Below are 25,623 nucleotides of genomic sequence, written 5' to 3' on the forward strand. Positions count from 1 at the left end.
AGACTTCAGCAACACAGAAACACTGTGTAGTGAACAGAAATATTATTGTGAAACGTGCTGCAGCAAACAGGAAGCCCAGAAAAGGTGCGTAAAGGATTTAGCTCAAGGGGCAGCTTTGTATTGTGAGAAGGAACCAGACAGTGCAGTCTGACAGATCTGAATTTGAATTCCAGTTCCATGGGCTCATAGCCAAGTAGCTTTGGAGAAGTCATTTAGCTTCCTCACCAGTGAAATCTAGGCTAAGAATGCCTACCTTGGAGGGTCATCCATTCATCCAATTGTTTGCTCATTCGTCCATTCATTCATTCATTCATGTAACAAATATTTATTGAGTGCTACTATGTGCCAGATACTGTGCTGGGTAAACAAGTACTGATTGAATATAATCACTATCCTCTAGGGGTTAAAGGTGAATTATAAAAAGAACTTAGCATAGTGCATAACACCTAGTAGTCACCCAGTAACATTGTTAGTGTTGCCTAAACAATGGAACTTCTTTTTTAGAAGATATAAAAGATTAAAAAATTAAATTACTTATTTAATAAGGAATCATGAAATCAACACATCAGTTATATGGGTAGACGATGAGAAAGTTGTCACACTGTGAATTGATATAGGATCCAAGGTTACCCGTCTATTTACCAGAACCAACCAGCCAGTTACAGCTCTTGGACTGCCTAAGATAACCAGCGTTCCCTGTTATTTTCCCCAGAAGCCAAGAAACGTGACATTTTAATTATCCTGTGAAGCCTTACTGTGAGTTTAAGTTTACCCTGTCCATGCTTGTGGAATAATGCAGGGTAACTCAGATGCTCACTACTGCTGTCTAAACCCCCAGGGGTCTAGAGCTGAGGCTGAAATAATTTCTCTTTCCAGCCTCCCAGCCCTTCTCCCCTGTACATAAACATCTTTTCTTGCTGCATCAAAGCTTAAAAAAGGTTAGTCATTGTGGCAGATGGAGTGGAGGTGGTAGGTAGGTGGTTATCTTTCATTAGCGGTCAGGGGAGCTTGCTTCTGATCCCGTTCATATATTCCAGGTAGACGTAGGGCCAGCCCAGATCCTCCCATGTGACATGAAGGTGTTTTCTGTTCAGCTCTGGGGGTCTTATACCCCAAAATGTCGTGTGTTCCTAAAAATGTGGAGTTTTTCATAATTCTTATGTTTCTACTTATGTTATGTTGGTTAGTTTTACGACGAATAGGGTCTTACCTCACTAGATTCCTGAGTAATATTCTCTTAAAATTTGTACTTTTCAAATAATATGGATTGAAAACATGCACGAGCTGAGCAGCATTTACACTAGTTCAGGACATTCATAGCATGGGGGTCCTGGAAAGTGACCGGAGGGGTCCTCTCTTCTTTCAGAGTTAACTACGTAAACTGTTGTCTTTGTGACCTTTTGACCAAGAAACATTAATGGTCACCTAGTAAAAAAAAAAAGCATCCTGTGTTTATGTAAGTTTGGGGAATTCTGCATCAAACAAAAGAGAACAGTTCTTTTACTGCAGGTTTTTGTAAACCTTCAGTATGGTCAAGTATAGGGAGGGGCTACAAAATAAAAAAGTTGCAGTGTCGAAACTAGGCCGCAGAAATCCCACATCTGTTAACATCACCACTGTGCTCATGAGCACAGACAGGGAAAGGCAGCCCTGAGCCAGCCCTTGCATTTTATGAATGAGGAAACGTAGAGCCAAAGAAGGGAAATGACTTGCCCAAGCACCCAGGGTGAGGAGCGAGAGTGAGGCTAGCACACCTGGCTTCCTGATGTCAGCCGCACGTGGTGTCTGAACATCCGCACCGGTCCTCGGACTCCGGAAGTCCAGATCACACCCTTCTGCTTATTGTCTCCCCAGCTTCCTTTTCTCAAAAGCTGTCACCCCTCATCTCCATTATCTCAGGGTGGGGTATGTGTGTGTGAGGGGGTGATTGTTCAAATATTATTGCCCCCAGTAGGCAGAGGGCAGTGAGGAGAGCAATTGCACATTTGATTTTTATTGGTGCAAAAATTCTGGAATGTCTCGTTTGACCAGAGACCCAGTGTTGCATTTTTCTCTTGCTGACTCTGCTCCTGGTAGCCGAGAATGTAGGATAAGTTAACTCTGCATGAGCAAGCATACCTTTATTTTTATGAGTGGCTTGGTTATTTGCTGGTTTGGTTATTTGCTGGTTAGACCCTTCCTGCTCTCCATTTGTGCAGGCAACAGTGAATTCTGTTCCCCTAACAGGTGTTGGGTACAACTGATTTTCTATTTCATGGTCTCTTAGGATGAGAGTGAAAAAGCTGCCCATGATTCTGGCCCTGCACCTAAAGCGGTTCAAGTACATGGAGCAGCTGCACAGGTACACCAAGCTCTCTTACCGGGTGGTCTTCCCGCTGGAACTCCGGCTCTTCAACACGTCCAGCGACGCGGTGAACCTGGACCGCATGTATGACCTGGTGGCCGTGGTGGTTCACTGTGGCAGGTGAGGGCGGGCGGCAGCGGGGTGCACGCGAGAAGTGCGGGGCTCGTCCCTGTGCCGAGATAGTCCAGGCTGCTCTCCCCCTGGGTTGTGAGACTCAGCAACAATAAGACTTTGGGGAATCTCTTTCAAGCTCTTGTTTGTATATCATCCCAAAGTAAATCTAAACATGCCTGCATACACATGTAAAGCAAAATAAAATTCATTACAGTAATGATAATCTGTTATATCATAAAGGAAATAATAAGTCTCCTTCGGACGTAAATGATGATTAAGAGGAGTTTGAAATAATGTGGAGAAATAAATGCTTATGCTGTGATTTTAATTTTTAAAAGGCTAGGTTTCATATATAATATCTCAAAAATATTTTAAGAAGATATATGAATAAAGACTGGAAGCAGTAGATCAAAGTTAATAATTTTTTGGCATTTCGAATGATTGAAAATATACCCTTAAAATATTCTTTATGTACTTTTCATTATTTCTCCAATATACTATAAGAAGTACATAATCAGATAAAAAGAGTAATAAAGAGAAGCCCCCCCTAGGTACAGAGGAGCAGTGTTTTTCTGAAAGTTCTCTGAGCAAATACTTTTTATTCCATAATTTGGAAATGTCTAAGCATGGAAAAGTCTGTTGAGAATTTACTTTGTGTGATTCTTTGCTCAGCTGGACTGGGTTTCTGTCCTCTTCCTGAGGCAGGCATAGCTTTGCCGGCCTTCGCAGGCTCTGTGTTGGGCATGCCGTAGAGTAGGCGTCTTTTCCTCCCCATCTGCCAGGAGTGGACTGTGGTAAACAGACTGTTGTTACCAAGAGGGTGCACGATTCCACATGGAGGAATGGGTTGATGCATTTTTAACCCTGTATTGGGGTGGATGGATCAGAAACTGTAACTTCATATCTGAAGTACCTCATGTTTTGTCTTGCGCATATTAACTTGAAGTCTCTGGATATTTCCTTAACATTCCCGGTAAGTTATGTTTATCGGCCAGTCATTAGCCATTTTGTGTTTTCCCTGAAGAGTAGTTCTAATGCATTTTTGTAAAGAACACAAGGGCCCAGTGATGTGGAAGCTAACCATAAACTCTGGGTGGGACCCCTGACAAGGGTTGGGAGGAGGAGGTCTTGGGGAGGCAGAGCCTGGTCCCTGGAGGACATTGTGGTCCAGGCTGGTAGTGTGGAAAGGTGGCAAAGAAACAGAAGCGCTCAGATTTGGAGGGGATGCATGGGTTTCAGTGTGGATCTCTGTGGGTACTGACTCTGATTGCTGGGACCACTGTTGACGACAAAGCAGAGACCCATTTAGAGGACTAGGGGCGGGGACAAGTGGGTTCTGGAATAGTCAGCTTCTGTAACGGGGCATAAGGTCAGAGCAGTCCCGGCAGCAAGGATGAGTTGGTGCCAAGTCATGTGTGCTGCTAACAAGGATTCTCTAAATTCCTCCCTGTTAGAGCTGTGATTGTTCTGATACATGGAGCAAGGCTGGCCTTTGCACAAGGATCAGGTGGTTTCTGGCTGGGGGCCCTAGAAAGGTTTGAAGTTCGGGAGCCGAACCCTTTGTTCTCCATGCCAGGATCTGGCCCATGGTTGCAGTGGGTGGACAACCTCATTCATTGATTTTTACTGCAAGTATTTTGTGAACCCTTGTTTCCTGGGTTCTTTGGCAGAATCTGAAGGTACAGCAGTGAGGAAGACATACAGGGGCCCTGCCCTCATGAAGCTGAGGATCTAGTGGGAAAGGTAATTAACAAGTACTCACAGCAGGTTGCCACCACCAAAAACAAACCACTGCAAAATAATTCATCATTTTGATTCATCGTGTGAGGAATGAACGGGTGATAAAAAAAGTAGCAGGTACCTTTTCAGGGAAGATGATTGGCAGAGATTGCCCTACCAAGGTGACATTTGAGCTGAGATGTAAGGGATAAAAAGGGCCAATAATACAAACATTGCGGAAGGATCATTCCAGGCAGTTTGACAAGTGCAAAGGCCCAACATGTGGGCTGGAGCTTGGAGGGAGGCGGGATGAGTGGCTGGATGAGGTCATATTTGAAGAAAGCAAACACAGGGAAATCCAGCTTTTCAAATTTAATGGTGCCTTAAAAAAAAACAAAACTCTGGCTTTAAGGTTAAATTCTCTTCAGTTGTGCAAATCTAACTACATAGTAACAGCTGTTCGGTTCTTTCTACTTTTTTACATATTATAAAATATATACCTTTTTATTTTAGTGCTTTTTATACTTTATGGTTTGTTAACATCTTTCTAAAACCTAGATCATGCCACTCCTCAAAGTGGCCCAGTGTCTACCAAACTCACCCACAGCAGAGTCTGAAATCTTAGCCCTGACACCCATTCTCCACCTCTCCGGCCGCCTCTCCTCAGCCTCCCCTGGCTTCCTGGGCTCTAGCCTCCTCGCCTTCCTTGAACACAGCAAGAGCTACACCCCCGCCTCCAAGACCTTCGCATTTGCTAATCCCTATTCCTGAACCTGACTTCTATCCTACAGTCAGTCACATGTCCCCCCACCCCTCCTTCAGGGATATTTTCTTTTGCTCAAACCTCGTGGTAGCAGAGAGCCTCCTTTCACTGCTTATATCCGGTAGTACCTTCCCTCTGTCACTCATCATCCCGCTACTCCGCTTTACTCTTCATGGCACTTATCACCACTGGAAATATATTTATATTTTAGTTTGCTAATTGGCTGTTCAACCCCTCCCTAAGAAAGTGGGACTTTTTTTGTTCAATGCTTTTTCTGCCCCCTGACAGCCAGAATAAGTTCTGACACATAGTAGGTAGACGGTGATTACTTGTTAATATTTGTTGAATTTGAACGTGTTTCCCTTACTGATGTGTGTGAGTCCTTAGAAGACAGACAGACATTCATCTTTGCATCCCCTTGTGCCCAGCAGAGCCAGCACCCGGCGTTCCTCGATAAACTAGCTGAAAGAATGTGCGGACATAGACATGGCCCGTGCCAGGTTCTCTGCCCTGGTGATAGTTTTTTTCTAGTGAATCACTGCTTCTAAAGAGCTACCTAGAGTTTTATACAGAAGTAAATATTAACTTGGTAACTTTCTTTCATTTCTTCTTTTCCAGCGGTCCTAACCGTGGGCATTACATCACTATTGTGAAAAGTCACGGCTTCTGGCTTTTGTTCGATGACGACATTGTAGAGGTCGGTATGCAGAGCGTTCTACAGTAGGGGCAGAGTGTGCTTGGTGTTTTGTGGAGGGTGTGTGTACATGTGGATGTTTTCTCAATAGACCTGTTTTTCCGTAATCTGATTTGAAAATGTCTTACATCTCAAAACTACATCTGCTGCTCCCCATTCTCTGTGGAAAGGGAGAAGGGGTGTGACCATGGACTCATTAATATGGCATTCTTGTTAACTGCTCAGCCATAGACATGGGATCTCTGTGCCACCATAAATCACTCATGAGTATGTTCCATTTCCTAACGAGAATAAAGCCTTTTCTGGTACATACCAAGTGATAAACTTCAAAGTTATGTTAAAATTCTCTCATTATACCAAATTTTTCTTGTCTCGGTTATTACTTAAAAATTTTTCAGTCTGTTGGACCTGGAAATCTTTATATGACACTACAGCATTCCATATATTGATTTTGTCATAAAGGAATACTAGCTGGAGAGAATGCCATATTCAGAGGCATGGTTCGTGTCGGCCTGCTGAGGTGACTCTAAAGGGAACGACCTCCAAAAGAATCAGGGTTATTCCCCAGTTTACTGTTTGAAAGACACAAGTCCTGGCTTAAAAGAGCAACCACATATGGCTGCTGATAGATTAAAAGGTGGCTTTCTTCCCCTAAAGATTTGCAATTTATGTAATCATGTTTCTCTGCCAAGTTGGTGGAATTACCCGTTTGCAATTCAAAGTTCCCAATTGTGATTTTATAGCTGACAGTGTTTCTTACATTTTCCTTTCTTTCCTTCTTCTAATAATCATGTTGAACAAATATTTTGTGTTATTTTTCTTTTATTGCAGAAAATAGATGCCCAAGCTATTGAAGAATTCTATGGCCTGACGTCAGATATATCAAAAAATTCGGAATCTGGATATATTTTATTCTATCAGTCAAGAGAATAACTCAAAGAACTGCGGGACTAAGTCAAGTGGGGGAAATGTTCAGAGCACTATTCCCTGGTCTCTCTGCAGACTGTCGTCTTCCCCAGCGGCTCGCCAGGGGTGTTACTCCGAGTCTCAGTGGTCTGGCTGCTTAGACTCTCCCTTTGTTTTTTTACATGCAGCACTATTTGTGGTTTTATTTTAGTCTGAGGTAGAATTAACTGCTATCAGATTGTAGTAAGATTTATATGAATAACAGTTGCTAATTTTAGGGTTGGGTAAATGTTGTGCCACTGGCTATGTCTGGCTGAATTAGAATGACACTGCCTACAAATGTCTGTGGTCTATTTTGGGTCTTTGCTAAACTTCCTAAATGGCTTCCAGGGTCTCCTTTCAGTGCATTCCTTTAACTTGTCCCTGGAAACATTAGCTTCTTAGCCTCTTAACCTGATAGAAGAATTGGATACATGTTCATTTTTTAGGGCTGCAACTATAGCTTTAAGTGTGTGCAAGTGAAAATGTTTAAAAGTGAGTAAACTCTATACTAAAACCATCCTCCACCTGGAATCGGGTGAAGAGCTGTTCATGGTGGCTCGCGTCTGACCCGGGCTGTGCTCACCTAGCTGTTAGAATTACCAGGGCAGAGAAGGTAGGGAGCTCCAGGCAGGCAAAGCCAAGAGAAGGAAGCTTTTGAAGACAGTGGAAAGTTACTTTTTTAATCTTTCTACCAAAACCAAGTTTCAGGAAGATAACTCTTTGATGTTTGTTTTTAGTGACACTTTCTTCTGTAAGGTCCTGTGAATTGTATCTACCCTTTATCTGGCATTGATTGCTAAGCTTCCCAAGACATCTCTCCAGACGCGCCGGTGTTTCGCGGTCCGTGGCCACGGCTGGGGCACCGCGGTGGCCGCCGCCAGCGCAGCCCTCCTTAGCCAGCCGGTACCAACATCGGTTTTGTCAGGAAGGACGAAGGCTCTGCACCTTTACCGTCAACCGCATTGTACAGCCGTTCGCTTTTTGACATTTCAGTCTGTTCACTGAGGCGCTGGCAAGGCCTAGGGCTAACGTGGAACCTTCCCTGGAGGGGCTGCTGGAGGGGGCTGGGTGCGAAGCGGCGGGTCGAAGGAGGCGGCAGGGCACGCCGAGCCAGGGAGACTGCGGGCTGCTTTGGCTCAGGCTCCTAGAATGCTTGACGAGACAGTTTTTTGGAAGAACCTCATCTCACCATAGTTACTTTTACTTTTTTCACTTTTGTTACATACATATTTATTAGATCATTTGAGCATTGATACCTTTTATTAAAAGGGTCGATGTGGTGTTTTGCCTTTGAGCTGGTTTTTGGTTTCCTACAAATACTCTGAGTCATAGACCTTCCTTTGGAAAGTCACTTGATTTCCATACACTATGATATACTGTGAACATATTGTTACCTACTAAATCAGCAAAAGAACATGCAAACGTTTGGCATAATGTGAACTAAAATTGAAATTGAAAATGTTAGTGGCCATTTTGCAACAATTAAGAGCATAGCACTTTATCTAGATGAAAACTGGATTTCTAATCTTTGAAATATCTTGAATCATTAATATTGCTCAGAACTTAAAGAAGCATGCAAACACTTCATTTGTTCATGCTTGGAGTGAAATGTTTTACTTTTCACTGGAGAGGACAAAAACAGGGTGATCTTCATGTTGTTGTTTTATACGAGTGACAAAAATATACCTTGCCTTGTTTAGAGGCAAATTCATATTTATAAATATTCTGTCTGTTTTTCCTCCACGAAACATATGCAGTAATCACTTACCGGGAAGGTGAGTTTTTATTGTTAAGAAGAGACACTTTTCCAATCGATCGATATGGGGAACTATTTGTACTATATATAACTCATGTATTTGATTGTAGGTTGCAAAGTTTAAAAAGCGATGGTTGATATCTAATATATTTGGAAGTGATCATAAGCAAAACTATTAAAATTATCTTTGAAATGACTTTTGAAGCTAATTTATTAGAAAAAAAAAATTCATTTGGAAACCTATAGAAGTAATATCTAAATGCCAAGTCATAGATTCGGTACTTTTTTTTGGATGTGTAAAGAGTTTTTTTCCAGTGACTTAACTGAAGTAATTCCTTTTAATAAAAAGGGTCAGTTAAAAGTCAATATTCATGAATAGATTTTTAGAATTAAAAAAAATAAGTATGGAAGATAATGCAGAGACATTGGAATGGTTGTGTGAAGTAGGAAAAGGAGACTGGAAAAGACCAAATGCACTTATCCACCAACACTTAATCAGTTTTTTAGACATTAGAGCTATCTGGTAACTTCATTCCTCTCCCTCTTCAGTTAATGAAACAAACACAGCTCTACATCCCCCCCCCCCCCACCCATTTCACTTTATCTAAAAACAGTAGCATGCAAACACTTAGTTTTTTTAATCCCTCATTCGTCACATAAAACAGAGATTGGTGTGGGATATGTGAGACCATTCTGAGGTCAACGATAGCACAAAGACTCAGCAATATTCCCTCAAATAGCCAGGGTTTTTGCGTGTTATTTTCTGGCAGGAGTGAGTAGGCCTGCTGTATTTCTTTTAACTGCTGGGTGTTTTAAAATAAGTTACAGTGTTTTACACTTAAAAAAGAGAAGAAATATTTCCTTTATTACTAGTTTAGCATCTAGATTATGGTACAGTATGCTAAAAAGTCATTTGCTTAAAGGCAAATTTTGGTAAAATGTGGACGTCAGTCCTGGTGTGTTGATTCATTTTCCATTCCGAGGCAGCACCAAGTGGCCTGTTTTGGAGAGAGCCAAGGAACAACACAAGAGGATGTTGTTTTGAATAGCAAGCCAGTCGTATTTGGTTTTATAGCCTGGTATATTTTGGATTTCAGATGAAATGGAGAAAAAAATGACAGAAATGGTCCCTATGAATTTATTTTCATGGATACCCTTAATTTCATGGGCATGCCTAACAATGAACTATGTTCTAACTGGAGCTTAGGACTTATTTTAGATATTAGAGTGTAGCTTTATTACAGATGGATTTTATCTTTAAACATTGCATTTTGATCAACTTTGTATATTTATGTGTATTAAAATATTGTGCACTAAATGTTTTGCCCTTGTTTGCTATCATATGGTCAAGGCATTTATCAGCAATATTGTGATTCACTCATGTAAATGGCATGGGTCAGGGAAAATTCTTTCCTACTTTTCTGCCTAATTAAATTTCTGTTTTCCAGTATTACATTAATTTATTTTTTGCTTCCATTTCTGTGTAACAAATAGTTACTGTATGTGTGTGGCATTCATATGATTTCGTTGCTAAGGAAACTTAGTTTTTATTTAAAATAATCTGTACCTTAGTTTTTTTTTTAATGTAACCAATTCAAGCACTTTAAGCAATAATGTCAATCTTGTGAAATTTCAATCAGTTTAACACCCCGCCTCTAAAATTATTGCAAAATAAATAAATAAATGAATAGGTTTCTCTTAGAGAATTATATCTGGATAATGTTACACACATAGACTTAACGTCATTTTTATAAAGTGTGAGTCATCGGTGAGTCTCATGTCTAGGCGATCATTCCAGACTCCATTTCAAAGTGGTGGGAATGTGAAGAACATTCTGGTCGTCGTAAGATCTAAAGGTGGTGCTGCTGTTGCGGTTGGTAAAGTCGCTGTCTGCAGATAATTTACCAGTATTTTAAGCGAAAAGATCGACAGAATTAATCCAGAAACCTGTATCTAGGAAATAGCAAATTGAGAATATCAGTGAAAAAAAAAAAAAGAATCGGGCAGGTAATTTGACACCACAATGAATTGCTTTGCTGGGACTTAGCATAGAAAATCTACCAGTTTGAATTAAAAGACCTGTTCCCAAAATAAGAAAGTGGCTTCCAGCTCTGATACTGTCAGTTTCTAGGAAAGAATAGGAATGCTGTTCTGGCCTTGATGTGCTGACAGCCCACCTCAGACTTCTTCGTGGTTTCTGAGCTGTGGGGGTCCCCAGCTGGGGGCATGTCACTTCGTACACTGGCCTGCCAGAGGTGGGACAGGTGCAGGTCCTTGTCCTGTGGTCTCAGAGTGTGGCCTCTCAGGGCCAAGACTTGAGCATGCTGTGAATGTGCCTAAGGCTTTTTTTTTCCTCAAATAGTCTTCAGGGGGTCCATGTGTGGGCAGGAGGAGGTTGTCATCTAAACACAGGCACCTGTGGGAATATAGATCCACAGACCAAGAGCAGGGCAATGTGCTATTAAGTGTCCCAGTTTCCATCCATCTTTCAGGGCAATTCAGCTGAACCTGAGCCGGAACAGAGGCTTGTTGGGAAAGCCACCTGCATCCACCATGAAGGCTACAGGAGGGAGAGACAGGCCTCCCTTTGATCATCTGTCAGGTAGGGGTTTATAGAGGAGGCCTGTCACCCTGAGCATGACACAATGGGGAATGAGAAATGTTCACCATTTGTCCAAATTTCCTTCTGTATTCGTTTATGCTTAAAACACGTTTAACAGAAGCTGAAAACTTCCATTTCATTGCCTTCTATTTTCATGAAGATAAAAATATTTGCTATCATTTTTTTTTTCCTGAGGGAAGATTTCAATTGTGAAAATAATACTAAAGACAGAGCACTTAGACTTGCCTAGAGGTGCCCCAGGCAGAGAGGTCTTTAATTAAGCGATTATGTAGCACCTTTTATATGCTGGGCATTGTGATTGGAGTTGCAGGATAAAAAGGTTTAACGGATAGGACCCTCTTCTAGTTTCTTGCTTCAGGAAAAAAAAAAGGCTTGGAAAAGAAATTTAAATTGTGGAAATACGTGTGTATAGAGGGAATTCACAGGTTGGTGTTTGGCCTGGGTCTTACCGAGCAGGTAGGCGCACTGCCTCAGGTGGGCACTGTTCGATAAAGCAGGCCGGTTCCTTTTTTCTTGGATCTGCCTTTTGGGGCCCCACTTTCTTCTCTGCCTGCTCTCAGTGTTGCCCTAGCTTACCTTTTAGCCCCTTTTGGGGATGACACAATTTTTGAAATAATAGATCTGTTACATTGTAGCAATGGACTTGAACATCTTACCTCTTAATTCTCATGTTAAAAGAGCCAGGGTATAGAAGTCTTAATGGTGGATTTTATGAATCAAATATCTAAACCATCTCTTAACATTATTACTAAATAGTTAGAGCCAACCAGAGCATGAGTTTTTAAGCTATGTTACTAAAAATTATATCGGTTTACCAATCTGTGTTCCCTTTTATGGTTCCCCTCATGTTTTAGTAGTGCTTTGAACAAAGCACATTAGAAGCTTACAGACAAATGAAAAATGACTTCATTTTGGTTATGAGATGCCAGAGTGAGAAACGACATTAGATTTTCTAACGAGGATTACTAATTTTGTGCTCGTTTCATGATGACTCAATAAAATATTAACAACTTGGGGGTATCATACTCCTGTTTAAGCTACACGGATGCCTCTCACTTTTTTCGCTCCCTAGAGCACGCATACAGGTCTGTGGGATTCCCCTGAAACTCTTCGTAGAAAGGTTGGATGCTTGCGTTGTGGGCTGAAATCCTATTTTGTTCCTAACTTCTCATTATAGTATGGGACTTTCAGAAGGAAACTGAGACTTAGATTTGACTTGGCTGGGAGCAAAATAATTTGATAGTTGAAGCCACCATTTCTCTATATTTAACAAATGCATTTTTCTGTGATCCAACTCCACTATATTTGTATTTCAGAGTCTCTGTTAATTGCCCTTGCTTGACATTCTGTGCTGAGACAACTGAAAATAAACACAAGAAAAATTTAAGTGTGAGCCTTTATACCTTCTCCAGCAAGCTAAGTCTCTTTTCTCTAGAGATTGTCTCCAGATCGAGGATTCCTTATTTCCCATGCTAAAGGATAGAAAAAATATTTTTAATGACTTACAAAACCTATGTGAAGAAGAGACACATTTTGTTGGCTTCCCTCACATCCCCACCGCCAGAATAAATTGTTTGAAAACTCTTTGAAGGGAAGTTACTTCTGCATGTTTTTCTATCTCTGCTACCCCAGAGCCCAGAGAACAAAAATAAGTATAAATTGCTAGCCTGGGTATGTCATATATGCCCCTTGGATTTATAGGGTTGTAGAAAGAAGAGTCCCCTTCCTGGGTGTCCATTGATAGACCTGGTCTTTAAACTATGTCTTTTGAGGAGTCTGAAGGTTTATGAAGAACAACCTCACCACAGAATTTGGCCTTAGAGGAGACTTGTACAGCGTATAGAAGGTAAAGGTGTGGATCTCAAGAGTAAGAGGAGGGGAATAAAGCCAGGATCTTTTTGACATAAAACTGTTTTACTTTCACTGCAATACCTGCCGCAAGCTGTGCAGTTGCCCTGCAGGGTTAGATGGGACCCACGGGAATCCCACAGGTGCCTTTAGCTGATTGATGTACAACCTACAGATTCTATGCTTTGTTAATCCCCTGACCTTGACCTCTGGTGGAGTTTTAAACTCACTTCAATAGTAGAGTGTAAAAGCTCTACTAGACTTTCAATCACAAGTCCAGGTTCTAGTATGGGCTAGTCACTAGCTGGTGGTGTCGTTGTGGCATGTGGGGGAAGCAAAGGATCAGGAGGCGTAAGATCTGAGTTCAAGTCCTGACTGGTTTCCTGGTCTGATGATGTTACAGGTCTGTCATCTATGTCAGATGTTGGACATAATGTTGGGGTTAGGATGCTAATGTGTGGTGTTGGCAAAGGTGCTCCTCAGAGGTCTTCAAGGGAGATAGAGACAATTGCCAAAACAACAGAAAGCATAGAATAGCTACTTAAGTAATTAAGAAGTTCTTGGGTACTGTGCTATATTATTTTGTTTTATCTGATCCCCACAACATCTTCCAGTCATGAAAGATAAGACTAAAGAGAAGTGAGGGGGGAAAAAAGCTGTCTCTGACAGCCAGGTACTAGTCTGAAACAGCTGTACTCAACATGTAGGAGATGGCTTGGGGCTCACATCTGGGTCGTGGTATTTTCTGGTTGGACATAATCTCAGAACACCAACCTCAGTCAAGGTCATGCTGTGACCATGATCAAGGGAGACAGAAAGCATGACCACTTTGTAATTCTGTTTAAGCATAGACAAAAACAAGACCACTGCAAACCACAAAATACCAAACATCTTTCTCTGCTACCAAGTCTGGGTCACTACTGCAGTGACAGTGTTAGCTTTGCTCTCATCCGTCCTCCATACGATTTGTTAAGATACACGTTCAAAGAATTATCCCCACTTCTTGACAGCACTCGAACCAAGGTGAACTCTTTTTTTCTTGAACCCTCCCCAAGCTTACTAAAGTCCCAATCCTAAAAGTTCTTTCTAACATCCTCTTACTGAGATGCCCCATGCTTCCCCACGGTGTGTGGTCTCTCGCTGCTATGAGCAATAAACACAATTTGTTGAACCATGGTTGTACTTCTGGGGTCTGGCCGGAGAATATTGACAGAAGAGTGTGCTGAACTGAGCTAAGCCACTTTCTGAGGTCAACTTGGATATGCTGCTCCGGTGATCAGAAGGGAGAAGAGGCACCACATACATTCAAGGCTGTCATCAGTGTCCCAACTTATCTAATTGATCTACAGTAACTCCTACTCAGAAGGGATGGCGATACTGGGCTGAATGCCAAGGGAAGCTTCTTACAAGTAGCCTTGAATAAGTCTGAACCTCAGTTTTTCCTAACCTGTGAAATGAAGTTAGAGAAGGGTCGTGGTGTGTAGAAACTGCTGTAAAACACGATAGGTTATAATGTGATTACAAGCGGGATACAGTAAGACTGACAAGCCTTATTCATTGTTATGGATTCCTGGCTCCTCCACACCTACTTTTAAAATCTCTCAGGCTCAGGTATGTCTGTCTCTAGAGCCCCTGAGTTCACTGAAGTGTCAGAAACCCTACTTAAGGCAGAGTCTGAAACACAGAAGAGGGGACCTGAACATCTACAGGGATGGTACAAAGTCTATTTCAGGAATTCCAATTCTCTCCAACAAAGAACATCCCAGTTCTGTCCGGATCTTGTTACATATTCCAAAGATCTTTTTAGAATCATAGGGTTGGGGTGGGGTAAAGGGCAGTGAGGGCTGGAGAAAGCAGAGGGTCCTAGGTGTAATTGAGGACATAGTGCAGGGTCTATTGCCCTCTAGTGGGAATGGCCTAAAAGTACCCCCTGATTTTTCTCAACTGCTGCACACGTCTTGCTTTTGTTATATATATTATTTGTCCATGGGTTTTTGCTAAAAAAGAAACAAACTCAAAAACTGACAGTAATTATCCTAAATCCAAATCAAGGCTTAAGATAAACAGGCCCTCACCTTTCTGCAAGATGGGCAATGGAACAGAAGATACCAGGGTAAAAGAGAAGAAAATGACCTTGAAGACAAAGACAATACTGTTTTCCTCTGAAGCTTCACGCCTAGAAAAGGTTGAGAGAACACAAATGCGTGACATCAGGCAGGGACTAGAGTTGAGGAACCCCAGTCAGAGGTGTAGAGGACAATTCTTCCTGTTTCACTTGTTAGTTATAAAACAGGAAGGAAGAATAAGAAGGAAGGGATAAAATGATATATTCGAGAAGCTGATAGAAGGATTTAAGTCAAAGATATAGGAGCCACTTTCTTTACTGGGAGGTATAGGGGAGAATGCCCAACGGCCAGCCAAGTAAGGTGACAAAGCACCATTTTAATCCTTACAGTCCTACCCAAGGACAAACACTGTTTTTGCTATCATGTTTTGGTTAAAATTCTTTGCAAGCTATTGTTTTTTGTGCTCAGACTGTAAGACCTCCCCAAAAGTGATATTGACATGAATTGTTTTGAATTTCTGAAAAGTTGTTTTGCATTTGGAACAGTTTTACAGTATTTTTGCTAGAGTTATTTACTTGTAATCATGTCTGTTGACCTCAAACTATAGGGTTTATAATAGAACTTTAATTACATCAGGCTCAGAATTTTTCTCTTTTTTATTTGGATATATGGAGGAGTGAAGTTTGGGTAAGAAAGTCTATAGTGATATCTGAGAACAGGAGCTGTGAATAAGTGAGTGAGAAGAACATTTAAGAAAGAATAATTGCGAAGGATAGCCAAAGGGAACAGAGAAATGATACGTTATTTTTCTTAGGCATGGCTGGTTAATAGTGACTTCTGTCACACTAAGATTTATATGAAGCTGACTGAAATAATCTTTTAAAATAGATTTCAAGGGAGGCAGGTATATGTTATTTTTTAAAACTTTATTATGGGAAATTTTAAAGATGTACGAAAGCAGAATAGAGAATGCCAAACTTCCGTGAATCCATGACTCCGCGTTAGCAGTTAACTGCAGCCAACTTTGTCTCAGACTAAGACTTTTCAGGTAGTGCTGGAAACTTACAAAACTCACAAGACTCTCTTTGGAATCTCGAAATCTGTAAAGGGTAAATCATATGAGGTGTTAGTGCTTTTCAGATTAACAATCAGCTCTAAAGGATCATCCACTTATTTTGTCATTCCTCTAACTTGAAATAATATGTCATTCCTCTAAATTGAAATGTTTCCACCTAAATGTAAAATGAAAATGAAAGTTTGTAGATGGCCCTCATCTTTTTTCTTTTGCATTGACACACGTGTATACACATAGCTATATAAACATGTGCATATGCATTTAGTTTTGATTTTTAAAAAACAAATGCTATTAGATGTTATTCTGCAACTTGCTTTATTCTTTCTATACCAGAGCTACTTCATTTAAGAAAATATCTCTTAGAATAATTTCATTATGTAGATGAACCATAACTTATTAAAGAACATTTAGTTTCTTTTTTTGCTATTATAAGCAACCTTGCAATGAGTATCTTTACACATATATCTTTGAGCGAACACCATTTTTAAACTTAAAACTTTACCCCTTAGGCAGGAAGGATTTACACTGGTAGGCTCAGAAGGTCTAGCAGTGTCCTCATGCAAGGGTTGAATTAGTTCAGGGAAAATACTTGGCAGAAATTAGAGGGATTTATTAAATCCTTCAGACACGAGTGAACACTGAACTTCAGAATCACTTGGTTTTATGAATGCCAAAAGAGATTTTTTATTTTTATGTTTGTTTAACATATGCAGACCTTAGAACTATCATCTAAGGCTAGAAACTGGAGACATAATTTTAAGATTGCCAGAAGACAGTGTAGTGAACTCGGCGCCTACCCTCGTCCTGCGCTTCAAATTCTTTCAAGTATCCCGAAGCCAAGAGAATCTGAGCGTTGACAGCGGTGCTCCCATGGCTCCTCTCTCTCCAGGGTCTGTCTGCAATCGCCAAAAGGCTCAGTTGGGGATGTGTCCTCCTGCCGAAATGTTTTCCCTTCATTTGGGGTTGTTTTGTAAGTGTTGCCAAAGCCGCATGATTTAAATCGTAAATGCCACAAAATGTAGAATTATTCTGCTTTTCTTGAGACAGAGTTTAGAAATCTGAAAGTCGAAAGGCAGGACTCGAAAAGAGCACTTAGGCTACCATTTCAAAATTCTTAATGAGAGCGGCATCACCCCTGCTTTGACATTAAGGTCTTTTAAATAACCTTGTTTGTTTGTCAGACAGTCCCTGGGACAGTGATTAATAAACGGACTGCAGCCCGAGGGTGAATTTGCTCTGAAACACTGAGAAAGGCAATATGCAGCAGGGCAGAGGCTAGAGTCAAAAACCCGGACGACGTCCAGAGCAGTGGTTCTCCAAACTGACTGCACCGGAACCAGTGGGAAGCTTTCAATGGGTCTCGTCTCACCTCTAATGAATCACAGATTCTGGTATGTAGTTACAATTCATCCATGACAATTTATTATATCAATGGAAATAGGTTATTAGTATGTAGTTTGTAGTAATTACATAAATGGTAATGCTTGTTACATTTATGCTATGGTAATATTAATGATTATTATAATATGTTGAAAGATAATACACATCTATCAGAAAGAAACCGATCTGTTGGCTTGTGACAATAGCAAGCGTAAATACGAAACTCTTTCCCTTCATTCCCCAAGCCCATCCCTTCACCTCCAAGATATATGTCGACCACGTAAGCATCTCTTCACGTTCATTGCCAATTGCCTATTCCAAGCCGCCTTCTTGCCTTGAGTGGACCAGCCTTCTTCCTTGCTCCCTCCAGTCCATTCCCGCACAGTATAACATCCTGAAGGATTTCTTTTACCTTTTTATTTTGAAGCATTGCAAACTTACAGAAAAGTTGTAAGAACAGAATAATAAGCACCTGTACACTCTTTACCTAGAATTACTGATTGTAACATTTTGCCATAACTGCTTTATTTCTTATTTTATATGTATATATTATTATTTCTGTTATTATTATTACTTTAGCTGATCCATATGAGAGTTTGCTGGGGACATGGCCCTTCAGTTCCAAATATTTCGGCCTGTATCATCTAAGAATGATGACTTTCTCTCACATAATAACCACTGTTCAATGATCAAATTCAGGAAATTTGACATTAATTCAATACTATTTAATCTACATTCCATATTTAAATTTGACCAATTGTCTCCAAAATGTCTTTTATAAATTTTTTCCCCCAGGATCCAGTCACCAACAGATGTCTAGCCTTTTTTAATTTCAGACTTTCTCTGTATTATACAATGTTAGGATTTTTGAAGCATACAGGCCAGTCACTTACAGAACACTCCTCAATTTGGATTTGTCTGAGGTTTCCTCATGGGTAAATGCAGATGATTCGCTCTTAATAGGGTCTTTCTCAGAGCATCGCATCAGGGTTAGAGGGGTCTTTTAACTGTGGAAGTCGTGTTTTGCTTCTGCTAGGTTTATCCCCTTCCAATGGCTGTCAGTGAATTTACCGTTCCACACCATGCCTTCAAAGACGTGCAGATCCGGTCCCTGCTTCTCTCCAGCTTGTCTCCTACCGCTCTCTCTCCATGTGCTCTGGCCACATCGGGTTTTCCCACTTCCTTGAGCTAATCAAATCCTCTCCCTGGAAAGCTCTTTCCCACTCTTTGTTCTTGTTTTTATTCTTCTTCTTGTTCTTCTCTTCTTCCTCCCCCTTTTCCTATTCCTCTTCCTCCTCCTCCTTCTTATTCATATTCCATTCTTCTAATTTTTTAAAGTATAGTTGACGTACAATATTGTATTAGTCTCAAGTGTACAACATAATTATTCAACATTTATATACCTTATGAAGTGACCACTATGATGTCATATTCCCTGTGCTGTACATTATATCCTTGTGACTTATTTTATAACTAAAAGTTTGTACCTCTATCTCTCCTTCACGTTTTTCCTATCCCCTCCCATCTGCAACCATCAGTTTCTCTGTATCTGTGAGTCTCTTTCTGTTTTGTTTTGATTGTTCATTTGTTTTGTTTTGTTTTTCAGATTCCACTTATAAGTAAAATCACATGCTGGTTATCTTTCTCTGTCTGACTTATTTCCCTTAACATAATACCCTCTAGCTTCATCTATGTTGTTTCAAATGGCAATATTTCATTCTTTTTTATGGATGAGTGATATTCCACTGTAGTTCTATTTGTAATTGCTTGGTCTGTTTTTCAAGGAGTTCAGTTATGGACAAGAGATAGAGTAAGGAATTACCATTACCTCGAAATGAAAGTCACTGCAAAATGACTTTTGTTAAAAAACAGTTTATCTCCTTAAGCCTGCCTGCCTTTTGTTTTCTTTACTTGATTCTTTTAGTGCTGGATTACTCAAAAGTCAGGATAAGCCATAACCGGTACTGGGTACACTCAGAAGTGCAACCCCTCTACCATGTGACAGGTTAAGGGTTTTGTTTTTTTGTTTGTTTTGTTTTGTTTTAAGATTTTTTGCAGTAAGAGAATCTAAAAGTCAGCATTTAAAAAGTAAACTTTTAATTTTAGAGTAATTTACAGAAAAGTTGCAAAAATATTACAGTGAGTTTCTGTAGAACCCCTCATCACTTTCCCCTTCATGAGAAACAGAGATTGATACAGTATTATTAAATAAACTCCAGACTTGTTCAGATTTTCCCAGTTTTTCCACTACTGTTTTCTTTCTGTCCCAGGATCCAGTCCAGGATGCTACATCACATTTAGTTGTCATGTTTCCATAGTCCACTCTGGTCTGGGATAGTTTTGCATTCTTTTCTTCTTTTTCATGAGTTTTTTATTCAGCAAACTTTTATTTTTATTTTTTAAGAAGTACAATGTGATGATTGAGTGTATGTACACATTGTGAAATGGTTCCCACAATCAAATTAATTACCGTATTTTTCATAATCTTGATAGTTTTGAGGCATACTAGTCAGATATTTTATAGAATGTCATCCAATTTCACTTTGGTGCTTTTCTCATGATTAGGTTGAGCTTATGAATTTTGGGAGAGAATTTCACAGAGGTGAGGTGCCTTCTCATTGCACCCATTCAGCAGGTACAGGCTTTCAACAGAACTTATCCCCGTTGATGTTAAACTTTGTCTCTTGGTTACCATGGTACCTGCAGACTTTGCCATTGTATCATTTTTCCCACTCCACACTTTATCCTTAAAAAAATCGCTAAGTCAAACCCACGTTTAAGGGAGGGCGGAAGTAGAAGGGGTAAAAGGCTGCTTTAAACTTTTTAGTATACATGTTAGTTCTGAGATTTAGACTTTAATATTGTTTTTCTTTTCAACTTCTGGGCCAGAGGGGCTATGTTTTCTAAAATGTCTTAATCAGCTTGCTTCAGTACCTCCCCAACACTGATTGCAAATGCCTTAAAGTAATGTGGCATTTCCTGGCTGGTTTATAGCCAGAACGAGCAAGGATTTGCTAGGGATCACTGTGTTGAAAATATTTTGAATTTTGTAAAGAATCCCCAACAGTCACTTACTCATTTAGCACATAGGCATTTATCTATGCATATTATGTGCCAGGCAGTGCTGGCGGCCCATGGGCACATTTCTACACCCTCAGGTTGGTGTGAGGGGATTAACCTAACTTCAGCCCCTGGTCGAGTGCCTGCAACAGGCTGGGCACCAGGCTGGGTGCTCTGCAGCCATCACTAAGTCGTCTTGCCTGTCCTGCAAGGAAGTTTTTACTATCCTTATTTTATTTTAAAAATTAATTTTTTAAAGAAAAACTCAACGTCAAAAGATGTACTGTGAAATATAGGAGTTCATCACCCAGAAGCTATGCAACCCGCCAGAAGTAGCCTGTCTCTAGCCATTTCCCCTGGTGTTTACTTCTGTATTTGTAAATGATATTTAAATTATTCTTAAATTAAAAAATATATATATATATATATATATATATATATATATATATGTTTAAGATAAAATAAAACAAAGATACAGAGCTCCACACAATGTCAGTAAATGGTTTAATGGGATAGTGTGAGCCAAACACCTTGTGGCCACCACCCAAAATAAGAAGCAGAATTTCCTGAGACACCCCGCCCCGCAAGCTCCCGCGTCTGAACCACCGCCCCTCCTCCCCCGGAAGTAGCCGCTCTGCTGACTTTTATTGCCGTTACTCTCTCATGTTTTCAAAACTAGTTTTACTACCCAGTGTGTATCTTTGGACATTACAGTTGTTTTAGTCTTGATCATTTAAAAAATCGTTGTCTTTTAAGTCTATTTTAATCTATAGATTTCATCTTATCTTTTTTCTCTTCCTACAAAATTCACAGTCTGAATTTTTTTGTGTTTAATCTTGGAGGACGTCTTTTATGTGAGCTCGCCCAATGCCTGATGCCCCTTATATACTGGCTAGATATGCAAATAGAGGCTGCCTGCCTCAAAACATTCTTACACCTATCATTTTTTGGAGAAACGCTTTAAATACAGTCAAATGATTTTGGAAGGTAGGAAGATGAAGGCCAAATAGAAGAGTGAGTACTTGGTAGAGATTAGCAGGATTTTACCCAACATTTATGTCAAATTTTAGCAAAATATTAAAAGTGCTCTGATATCTGCCTGGGTTCAAATGCTGACCTCTCTACTTCGTGTCGTGACCTTGAGCAAATTACTTAACTCTTGTCGCCTCAATATTCTCTGCTGCAACATAGGGGTGATAATTGTCATAGGCTTGTGACGACCATATGAGATAATACACATAGAGTGTTTTATTATTTTTGTTTTAAGTTTATTGGGGTAACATTGGTTAATACAATTATATAATTTTTGAGTGTACATTATAATTTGACATCTATATATTCTATTGTGTGATTACCACCCAGAGTCCAGTTTCCTTCAGCTACCATATATTTGATCCCCTTTACCCACTTCACCTTCCCCAAACCCCCCTAAGTTTGACCCCCTTTACCCTGTCTACCTCTTCCTTTCTCCTCCACCCCCCTACCCTCTGGTAAGCTCTAGTCCATTGTCCATGTCCCTGAGTCCCCTTTAGGACAAACAGATTATAGCTATTCTAACAGGTGTTCTTCAGTTGTTGTTTTTAGGTTTATATCCCACATATAAGTGATATCATGTGATTTTCAACTTTTTTGTCTGGCTTATTTCGCTTAGCATGATTATCTCAAGGTCCCTTCATGTTGTCACAAATGGCAATATTTCAGCTCTTTTTATGGCTGAGTAATATTCCATTGCATATATGTACCATAGTTTTTTTAGCCAGTCATCTATTGTAGGACACTTTGGTTGCTACCATGTCCTGGCCACTGTGAATAGTGCTGCTATGGACATCAGTGTGCAAATACCTTTTCAGATATGAGTTTTCAAGTCTTTGGGGTAAATACCCTGTAGAGGGATTGATGGATCATATGGTTGATCAATTCTTGGTTTTGAGAAACCTCCATACTGTTTTCCGTAGTGGCTGTACCAATTTGCAGTCCCACCAGCAGTGTATGAGGGTTCCTATTTCTCCACATCCTTTCCAACATTTGTTATTACTTGTCCTGTTGATTATAGCTGTTATAACAGGTGTGAGATGATATCTCATTGTGGTTTTGACTTGCATTTTCCTAATAGCTAGTGATGTTGAGCATCTTTTCATATATTTGTTGGCCATATGTATGTCCTCTGGGGAAGAGTGTCTATTCAGGTCCTCTGCCCATTTTTTGTTGTTATTGAGTCATATGAGTTCTTTGTATATTTTGAATATTAGGCCCTTATCGGAGGCATTGCTTGCAAATATATTTTCCCATTTGGATAGTTGTCTCTTTACCTCGTTGACGATTTCTTTTGCTGAGCAGAAGCTTTTTAGTTTGATGTAGTCTCATTCATTTATTTTTGCTTTTACTTCCCTTGCCTTTGAGGTCAAATTCATAAAATCCTCTTTAAGTCCAAGGTCCTTGAGTTTAGTTCCTATGTTTTCTTCTGTGCATTTTATTGATTCCGGTCTTATATTCAGGTCCTTAATCCATTTTGAGTTAATTTTGGTGTGTGGTGATGGACAACAGTCTAGTTTCATTCTTTTGCAGACGGCCCTCCAATTTCCCCAGCACCATTTATTGAAGAGGCTTCCCTTTCTCTCCTGTACGTTTTTGGCTTTTTTGTTGAAATTATTTGCCCATATAAATATAAGTTTACTTCTGGACTCTAAATTCTGTTCCACTGGTGTCTGTTTTGCTGCCAATACCATGCCATTTTGATTACTGATGCTTTGTAGTATAATTTGAAGTTGGGCAGAGTGATGCCTCCAGCCTCATTCTTTTTTCTCAGGATTGCTTTAGCAATTCAAGGTCTTTTGTACTTCCGTACAAATCTGATGACTGTTTTTGTTCTATTTCTTTAAAAAAATGTCAATGGATTTTGATGGTGATCACAATAAATCTGTATAATGCTTTAGGTAAGATGGTCATTTTAACTATGTTGACTCTTCCAATCCAAGAACACAGAATATCTTTCTATTTCTTTGTATCTTCTTTGATTTCTTTTAATAGAGTCTTAATAGTTTTCATTATATAGGTCCTTCACTTGTTTCATTAAATTTATTTTTAGGTATTTTATTCTTTTTGTTGCAATCGCAATAGGAATTATTTTTTCCACTCCTTTTTCTGACACTTCATTATTAGACTATAGGAACACTATGGATTTTTAAACGTTGATTTTGTATCCAGAGACTTTACTGTATTTGCCTATTGTTTCTAGTAGTGTTCTTGTGGAGTCTTCAGGGTTTTCTATATAGAGAATCATGTCATCTGCAAATAACAGTTTGACTACTTCGTTTCCTATTTGGATGCCTTTTATATCTTTCTCTTGCCTGATTGCACTTGCTAGGGCCTCCAAAGTTATATTGAATGAGTGGCGATAGTGGACAGCCTTGCCTTGTTCTTGATCTTAGAGGAAAGGTTTTTAGTTTTTTACAATTAAGTATAATGTTGGCTGAGGGTTTGTCTTATAAGGCCTTTATAATGTTAAGGTGCTTTCCTTCTATACCGATTTAGTTAAGTGTTTTATTCATAGATGAATGCTGTATCTTGTCGAAGGCCTTTTCTATATCTATTGATATGATCATATGATTCTTCTGTTTTGATTTGCCTACATGGTGTATCACATTAATTGATTTGCATATGTTGAACCATCCCTGTGCCCCTGGGTTGAAGCCCACTTGATCGTGGTGTATAATCTTTTTAATATGTTGCTGTATTCGGTTCGCTAGTATCTTATTTAGGATTTTTGCATCTGTGTTCATGAGAGATATTGGTCTGTAGTTTTGTGTGTGTGTGCCATTTTTACCAGGTTTTGGAATTAGAGTAATATTGGCTTCATAAAATGAGTTAGGAAGTACTGTGTCCTCTTCAATTTTTTGAAAGAATTTGAGGAGAATAGGTATCAAATCTTCTTTGAAAGTTTGGTAGAATTTACTGGTGAAGCCATCTGGTCCTGAACTTTTACTTTTTGGTAGGTTTTTGGCGATTGTTTCAATTTTCACACTGCTGATGGGTCTATTTAAATTTTCCAGTTCTTCTTGATTCAGTCTAGGAAGGTTGTATTTCTCTAAGTATTGGTCCATTTCTTCTAGGTTATTAAATTTGGTGTTATATATTTTTTCATAGTATTCCTGTATGATCCTTTGTATTTCTGCAATGTCTGTCATAATTTCTCCTCTTTCATCCCTAATTTTGTTTATTTTTGTCCTTTCTCTTTTTTCTTTAGCGAGTCTAATCGGAGGTTTGTCAATTTTATTAACCTTCTCAAAGAACCAGTTCCTTGTTGTATTTATTTTTTCTGTTGTTCTTTTTTTGTTTGTTTGTTTTCAATTTCATTTATTTCTGCTCGAATTTTGACGATTTCTTTCCTTTTGCTGGCTTTAGGCCTCATTTGTTCTTCCTTTTCTAGTTTTTAAAGATGAAGCATTAGGTTATTTATTTGGGCTCATTCTTGTTTTTGGAGATAGGCCTGTAATGATATGAACTTTCCTCTTATGACTGCTTTTGCTATATTCCAAAAGTTTTGACATGTCATACTATCATTATCATTTGTTTCTATGTATCTCTTGATCTCTCTTTTTATTTCTTCCCTGACCCAGTTATTCTTTAGTAGCATGTTTCTTAATCTCCATGTATTTGTAGTTCTTCCTGATTTCATTTTGCAGTTGATCTCTAGTTTCAAAGCATTATGATCACAGAATATAGTTGGTATAATTTCAACCCTCTTACATTTGTTGAGGTTATTTCTGTGTCCCAGTATGTAGTCGATTCTTGAGAATGTTCCATTTGCACTAGAGGAGAATATATAAGCAGCCGGTTTGGGATGGAAGGCTCTGTAAATGTCAATTATGTCCAATTGGTCTAATGTGTCATTTAAGGATGTTATTTCCTTATTGATTTTCTGTTTGGATGATCTATCCATATCTGACAGTGGGGTATTTAGGTCTCCTACTATGATAGTGTTTTGGTCTGTTTCTCTCTTTAGTTATTGGTAATTGCTTTACATATTTTGGGGCTCCCTAATTGGGAGCATAGATATTAATAAATGTTATGTCTTCTTGGTGCATGGTTCCCTTTATCATTATGAAGCGTCCCTCAGTATCTTTCTTTACCTTTTTTATTTTGAAGTCTATTTTGTCTGATATTAGTACCACTACTCTCATTTTTCTCCGAATGCCATTAGCTTGAAATATCATTTTCCACCCTGTCACTTTGA

The 25,623-nt window shown here is 39.5% G+C and overlaps 1 protein-coding gene across 1 annotated transcript in view; it reads left to right on the forward strand.

Moving 5' to 3' along the window:
* Window positions 1-10,039, forward strand: part of USP46 (ubiquitin specific peptidase 46) — a 55,436-nt gene extending 45,397 nt beyond the window's left edge. Inside the window, exons 6-9 of the mRNA XM_016119608.2 lie at window positions 1-84; window positions 2,267-2,464; window positions 5,559-5,637; window positions 6,466-10,039. Coding sequence (XP_015975094.1) covers window positions 1-84; window positions 2,267-2,464; window positions 5,559-5,637; window positions 6,466-6,567 — 463 coding nt within the window. The 3' untranslated portion in view covers window positions 6,568-10,039. The remainder of the gene's footprint in view (window positions 85-2,266; window positions 2,465-5,558; window positions 5,638-6,465) is intronic.
* The last annotated feature ends 15,584 nt before the right edge of the window (window positions 10,040-25,623 follow it).

Source organism: Rousettus aegyptiacus, unplaced genomic scaffold (assembly GCF_014176215.1).
Source record: "Rousettus aegyptiacus isolate mRouAeg1 unplaced genomic scaffold, mRouAeg1.p scaffold_m13_p_10, whole genome shotgun sequence".
Lineage (NCBI taxonomy): Eukaryota > Metazoa > Chordata > Mammalia > Chiroptera > Pteropodidae > Rousettus > Rousettus aegyptiacus.